Source organism: Dryobates pubescens, chromosome 8 (genome assembly GCF_014839835.1).
Source record: "Dryobates pubescens isolate bDryPub1 chromosome 8, bDryPub1.pri, whole genome shotgun sequence".
NCBI lineage: Eukaryota > Metazoa > Chordata > Aves > Piciformes > Picidae > Dryobates > Dryobates pubescens.
In genome coordinates this window covers 20,262,544-20,269,759 of record NC_071619.1, presented here as the reverse complement: position 1 = coordinate 20,269,759, position 7,216 = coordinate 20,262,544, and the positions used below count along the sequence as shown (strand labels likewise).

The 7,216-nt window shown below is 41.0% G+C and overlaps 1 protein-coding gene across 2 annotated transcripts in view; it reads right to left on the bottom strand.

Moving 5' to 3' along the window:
• Positions 1–2,501: 2,501 nt before the first annotated feature.
• VCL (vinculin) overlaps positions 2,502–7,216 on the bottom strand; it is a 52,284-nt gene continuing 47,569 nt past the window's right edge. The window contains exons 19-22 of one of the 2 annotated variants that reach the window (XM_054163243.1): positions 6,653–6,862; positions 4,367–4,570; positions 3,619–3,723; positions 2,502–3,010 (exon numbers count right to left, since the gene is read on the bottom strand). In XM_054163243.1, the coding sequence (XP_054019218.1) occupies positions 2,864–3,010; positions 3,619–3,723; positions 4,367–4,570; positions 6,653–6,862 (666 nt within the window). In that variant the 3' untranslated portion in view covers positions 2,502–2,863. The remainder of the gene's footprint in view (positions 3,011–3,618; positions 3,724–4,366; positions 4,571–6,652; positions 6,863–7,216) is intronic. The other variant, XM_054163244.1, reaches the window with a different exon arrangement.

Sequence of the window (7,216 nt, the reverse complement as noted above, 5' to 3'; positions counted from 1 at the left end):
GGACCCTCCTGGACTGTGGATGGCTGCCTGAGAAGGCCTTCTAGCAAATCCCCAATAAGAACCACAGCCTGTAATTGTGATGCTGCTATCAGCTGCCTGTAGAAGGCCTCATCAACTTCCTCATCCTGATCAGGTGGCCTGTACTAGACACCCAACACACTATCATCTATGCTGGCCTGCCCCTTAATTTGCATCCACAAACTCCAAGCTCCTCATCCGTCCCTGGGCAGCACTCAGTACACTCTCGCTGCTCGCTCATGTATAGCGTACTCCACCACCTCACCTTATTGACCTGTCATTCTTAAAAAGGCCATAGCCATCCCTGACCCCATTCCAGTCACGTGAGCTGTCCCACCACCTCTCTCCAATTGTCACCAGACCATAACCCCTTGACCACACAGATTTCTAACTCCTGCTGCTTATTCCCTGTGCTGCCTGGATTGGTGTGCAGATGACGTCAGTGATGTGACAGTGGAACCCACTGCTCTGTCGTCAGGGATACTCCCAAGCTGGTATTTGTACAAATGCACTTTTATTTTTTTAACAGAACCAAAGAAAGGTTGAAAACAGACTATAGAATACATTGCTTTATAAACAAAGTTTTATAGTGGTAAAACATTTCTAAGAGACATTCATGGCATTTTTCAAATCTTTGCTGCATTTAGGTCTGAAGACCAATAGCTTTTGAAAAAGTAGCGATTGCATAAGGTGGACAAGAATCTCAGCATCTACAAAACACTTGAGAACTTAAGGTAAACATTCTGGAAGAGTATCAAAGGCAACCATGATTCATAACTTTCCTGCAAACATTCCTCAAACAAAAATTGATCTTTGGCATACAATTATGTATTAGAGGCATTTGTAATATTGCATTAATATCAATCAAGCAACTAAATGGTGACGCTAACAAACCAAAACCAAAACAAAATCTCAGAGAAGCCCGAATTGGGAAGGAAGAAATGCGAGGAGCATTGAAAAGTAACATAGGAAGACTATTGAGAAAATCCCTTAAAATAACCCCTACCTATTCAGTGTTACTTACTATTAAATAGAAGTTACTACATTATGTTAAAGATCTGTTATAAACCAACCAAATGCAAGACATTCGGGTTAAGGCTCTGGTACCCCTTCTTTCCTTTTCCTGTTGCAGGTAGTTACAGGAAGAAAGTATGAAGGGAAGATCACAAGTACCATGTATTTCAAACACCCAGACACAAGGAGTGAATTAAAGATTAACACATGCTTTCTCTTGCTAAGGTCAGGTTGAGGCAGGTGTCTTACAATCAGTTTAGCTTCCCTTTTTAGATAACAGTGCAATGCAGGGGTGCAGGGGAGGAGGGGAGAAAGTCCAAGTGTTGCAGCTAGGTGAAGGACAGTCGACTATTCTGTCTCTTCCTTTGAGCTGTTAAGATTGAGCAGTTTTTCAACAAGGGCACTTCAGTTAAAAGGTGGCTTGATCATGCAACAAAACCAAATTAAGAGGGCATCATGAGGTCAATGCTGATCTAGGCAGAAGTCTGCAAGTGTTCCTTGCAGATGTACAGAGCTTCATTCTAAAACAGTAATTCTGTCAAATGTGAAAAGAAACTATGCCAGCAAATAAATAAACGTGTGTACATAAGCATACATACATCTATGAAGGCATGTTCAGTTATGGAAGGACAAAAGCATTCCAATTATGTTGTAGTAACTGGGGGGGAGGGCAGGGCAGCAGATTTTGGGTTGGTATTTTTTGTTGTCATTCTGGGCAGGGGGAGTTAATCCTGGTATTCCTCTTGTACTGTACTGAAATACTTTGCAGTGAATGTTAGTGGCACAGTGTTGATAGCTTGAGCCTTATGTCTGGAGACCTTAAATCATGGAACTCTTTCAATCTTGCTCAATTCAGTAATGTATTGAGCTAAAAAATCCTGGTTCTCTTAAGCTAGCTGCATGTCCAGGACCAGAAAAAGTTACATGCTGGCTCTTCCCTTTTGAAAAATCAATTGAGTGCACACAATTATTCTTTTCTGCCTCTTCCCTTCATTTAATGTTATTCCAACCAGTCAAGGCAGAAATTAGAGCAATTTTCAATTGAAAAAGAACTTTTGCCTCACTGCCCATGTCTCCAACAAGGCACAAGCTTTTTGGAACCTAAGGACTTCAGGGACCTGAAATCTTTTACAGGTAGTCTGATGGCTGCCAGCCAGCAGTTGTTCCCAATGCTAAACATACTAGGACATTTTTGCTGGTTTTGAAATTTGGAGTTTGAAGTCTCAAAATCTCTTTTCAGGTTCCAGTTTTTGTTGGAAGTAGTGTTGCCAGGCAAAAGTCAAAAGCAAAAAATATCTTTTCAGACATGGAATTTTAATCTTCAGTTTACAACTGTTCTGCTGCCCTCCTCCCCCACCTTAATTAAACCCCACACCACCCATCATTTCTGCATGGTTTAAGAACAGCTGGCTGAAAACCTCTCGGAAAGTTGAATGTCGCTAACAAACTGCCAACTAACCAGTAGTGTCCTAGACTCAACACAAGCTTAAAGTGAAGTCCATGTTTTATATCACATAGAAACTTCTGCAATACACAGTGCATAAATGAAATGTGCTTCTGGGAATACAGAATTCATGAAGAGAATCTCAAAAAGGATACAAAAAAGGGTAAGAACTGTCTACTGTCGGAACCAGCGTGAGGTGTTCAGTGTCAAATGCGTTCCGAAGACGTTTGCTATGCATTCTCTTATAATTCATACCCTTAGAATGGGGCATTAACATAAGCTAATCTTAAGATCCTGAATACAGCACCTTTTGTTGTTAATAGATCTCTTCTGTTTCCAAAACAAGGCATTTTATGTTACACAAAACAATACTTCTGTGGCAAGTGTTTACTGATACCATGGGGTCTTTCTGACCCACCGAAGAGTGAATCCAGCATCTGTTCTTATCTTAATGGATGCTGCTTCAGCTTCTCTCACAGTTTCCTTCACAGACTGCATGAGATTTTGGGCATTATGAACCAACATCTCCGTTGCCTGTCAAGAAAAAGAAAAGTTTCAAGTGTATTATTAAATAACCACATTCAGGACAGTAGTATGGAAATTCTTTGTGCATGAGGACTTAAAAGCTTCATGTCTCAAAACAGAATAATTCTCTCAAGCAAAACCTTAGGATTCCAACTGAAAATATGCTTGCTGATCTCTGGAAGACCTTTCTAATCCCAAGCATTCTGTGATTTGGAAGCTAATAGAATTGCAAGAACATTGAAGATGTTGCTGGAGAATAAATACGTTCGCCTCAACCCACCAGAGGGCAGTGCTGCTCCTCCGATGTCAGAGCAGCAGCACGTGCAAGAGCCAGTTCCATCCTGAGCGTGCCTTTTACTATTTATTACTTGTCAGTCATGGAGATTAACAAGATGTTCATATAAAAACGAAGAGGAATTTTTGTGCTTGGGAAGGATTGATGTCCCTCTGTTAAACAGTAGCTTTTGAGCCAGAAACCAAGGTGCTATACTAAAATGACCTTCACTATACAAGGAGCTGAGGTAAGCTTCCAAACATTGAGTTCCCAGAAGACAGCTGATATTACATGTTGTATATTTCTCTCCATAAACCCAATCGACAATTCCACACTCTCTCACCTGTTCTGACTCTTCATCGCTGATATTGGTTCTGCCCAGCATGGTAGCTTTGACAGTGGAGAGAATTTTCAGTTGCGTACTGATGGTTGGGATTCGCTCACAAACCTAAGGGACGTGGATAAAAAACACTTCACATTGTAAACTCAGCCAGTACATTACCTACTGCATTTTTCAGCTACAACGTCTTTTGTTTTTCTGTTAGCTAAGGAATAAGCATAGCTCTCCATGGTATAACCTTCAAGACTTTGACACAGGTTGGCAGGATACGTGAATCTTGCTTTGGGAATTTCTGGGACGGTGTCAGCATTTTTCCTTTGCTTCACACATTCCTCAGGGGCCTGCTTTATTAGGAATGGGATAACTTACATTTGGCTGAGACTAAAAAACTAATGAGTGTTATATTTCTGCTATTATTTGATACATAGGAACAAGTAGAAGAAATACAGACCCATGCAGGCTTAGGACAGATCAGTGTTCAGAGCACAGCAGTTTTTCAAAACCTGTTTATGCACTAGCATCTTCCTCCCACCTGTAGATAAACCTAGCCTTTACAAAACATACGGCTATGGGATCTAAAAACAGACATGGAACTTGACACCACCTTTTAAGCCAATGAAAGATACATGTAACTCATGGCCACAACTCCTGTGCTCACTCACAGTAAGAGAGGGGAATTCAAAAAAACCCACACCACAAAGCAATCAACCATCCAAGAACCAAAGCCAGCACTTACAGGTGAAATCATTACCTGCAAGAGGTTTGTTCTAATGCGCTTGTCAGTGCACTGCTTTGCCACCTCTTTGGCCAATCGAGTGACTTCATCTGATGCCTTGGCAATATCCTTTGCACACTGAATAAGGGCACGCTTGTTTCCACTACCTCCTCTCACCAGCCGTGACATCTCTGCCATTAGCAGCGCCATTCGTTTAGCAGCAGCAATGATGTCATTACCCTGAAGAGAACAACACGAGTTAGTGTTTGTGTCATGACAGAAACTTCATAGAAGTCATGACTGAATGGCAGTCTATATGTTGGTAGGAACCCTTTCCAGAAGTTACAAGTGGAAGAATTGTTTGTGAACACAGAAGAGGTTTCTTCAAGGAACAGGGGAGATCTGTACTAATGATACGTTTCTAATATTTTTCTTCTTAACAGTCAGGAAAAAACTTCACTTCAAAACTGGAAAAGAAGTGGCAAAGTGTTAGTTTATCCAGGGAATTCTATTTACTGCTCCACTGCCTAGGTTTAAGACAAAACATCATTAGCATGTGAAATTCTAGATTTCCCCAAAAAAGCTTTTTCTGAATTGTGTGCTGCATAGCTTGGTAAACCAAATAGCACTAATTAAGTTAAACAATACAGTCACAACAGTTGAGCATAAAATTTTCAGTGGCATCTGAAACTGAAGTTGTTAAAGCCTCAGCCATTCTGCTAGAATGCCAAAGAATAAATAGAAAAGAATCCAAGTCTTGCTTTTTGACAAAATCTCCCCCTTTAAAATAAAGCATCCAGGAGAGAATATGATAGTTCAAAAGACCATCTAATGTTGTTTCTTACATTAAAATTTATGTTTCTTGTACATCAAAATGACAGAGTAACATTTTGGAGAAATATTTGAAAAACATGAATGGAGTATGACCACAGCAGAACCATTTCTGATACGCTGTTCCAGAGAGAAACCTAGTGCAACAAAAAGCAGACCTAGAGGATCAGCTGTTAGTAGTCTGTTAGTATATTTACATTCACCCTCGTAGACAAAATTGTTAGACCAAAGTGAAGTACGTGGTGCCATGAAACATTCCCGTTACGTGGGTGAGGTATTAGCAGAGTGAGCTTCAGTATGAGCACACCCGTTCCTTGGTGTACTCCACAGTTAATGACTAATGAAGTTCAGAGTGAAGACTCGACGGTGAGAACCCAGCTTTGCAAATATTATTCTCTATCCCTGTGCACACTTTTGTGGCTCACTACTAGCAAATTCAAGAACAACCCTCAGATATTCTCCAGATACAGATGACAAAAAGCTGAACTGTTAATTACCGTGACCTAATAACTACACAGTTTGCTAGTATAACCAGTTAGGATGCAAATGACATAACACAAGGTATTTCCAGGTTTTCACGTAGGAGGAGCAAGAAATTAGGACCAGTGTCATTTACGAAGCTCTCTAACAAGTTATCCAAGCATCAGAATCTGAAAAGGATAAGAAGAGTTTTAAAGCCCTTTTTATTAAAATGGTTTAGTAAATCTATGTCAAAATATGCACACAAACGTACACAGACACACACCCCCTATGCTTTGTTTATTACAGGGCACCAACCCTGCTTTTTGCAGCATGCTACGGAGAGTGACCAGTCTTGCAAACATTTGTGCTTAGATAGAAGAGAGAGGCTACTTGTGAATGTCTGAACCCCACAGTAAGATTTCCACTGGTTTCATATCAGCATAACCTCAGCAGCTAACAGCATTCAGTGCAGGTTCTTAATAGAAGAATTTTCTCAAGACTAGCAGTTGCAGTACAGCCAAGTGCAAGCCAGCAGTCAGTCCCCTTCAATAAACACTGCCATACAAAGCCATTCCTCATTGGGAGGTATGTTAATTGATGGCATCAATGGAGGCAAAGAACAATAGACATGTTAAATGACTTCTTGAATTCTGTATACTCTGCTGTGTCTGGAAATCATTAAGAAACCATTACCCATGGCTTCCCAGGTAGCTCAAAAGAACGTGGCAGGAGAGAAGATAACTCCTACTACAATTTGAAAACTGCTATAGAAGAGAAGAACAAGCAGACACAAAGGGAGAGGAAGCCTTTGAAGATTAATAAGTGACCCAACTCAAGCTTCAATCCCCACTGACAAACAGATCTAGCAAACTTGTGAAGCCAGTTTCAGTCCTTAAAATTAAATGCAGACACAAGTACTTATTCATTCAGAATGGCAGGGCCCAGCAGGGTTCAAGAGTGATGCAAATGTGTCAGCATTCCAAATGGCTGGATGCACACGGATCAGTCCCCAGGGAGACTCAGGAGTACCTTACTGGACCACTTGGTTGCTTCTCGATGTAGAGACTGAGCAGCAGCCAGAATGGGCTGGTTAACGGGCTGATTGGTTGGCATTAACAGCAGCTCAGGCTCGTAATCATCTTCAGTGTCATAGGGGAGTGTGAATTCAACATCTGCATCATCCTCCTCATCTATAGCTACACCAGCCTCAGCCGCTTCATTAATCACAGTCACATCAGGCTTTGCAGGTGGCAGCAAGGGTGAAGAAATGGGATAGTTAGTACAAGAAGCAGTATTTGGTAGAAGAGCATGAGCTGAGCCTGTTTTAGTGACCAAAACATCCTGTTGGTCTCTCAGGATCTGACAAGCCAGCTCTAGGGTCAGGTAAAAGGGAGGAAGGGAAGGAATAAGAGATTAGCAGAAGGAAAAAAACATTCCACCTGTGAATCAAAATATTAAGAAGTTGTAAGTCAAAGATGCAGCAACTTTCAACTGAGCTTACAGCTTGTACAAGTGTAGGCTGACTTGCAGAACAACATTTTTCTGGCAAGACAATGGTGAAATGAATGATTTTTTGGTTTCAACAAAAAGCCA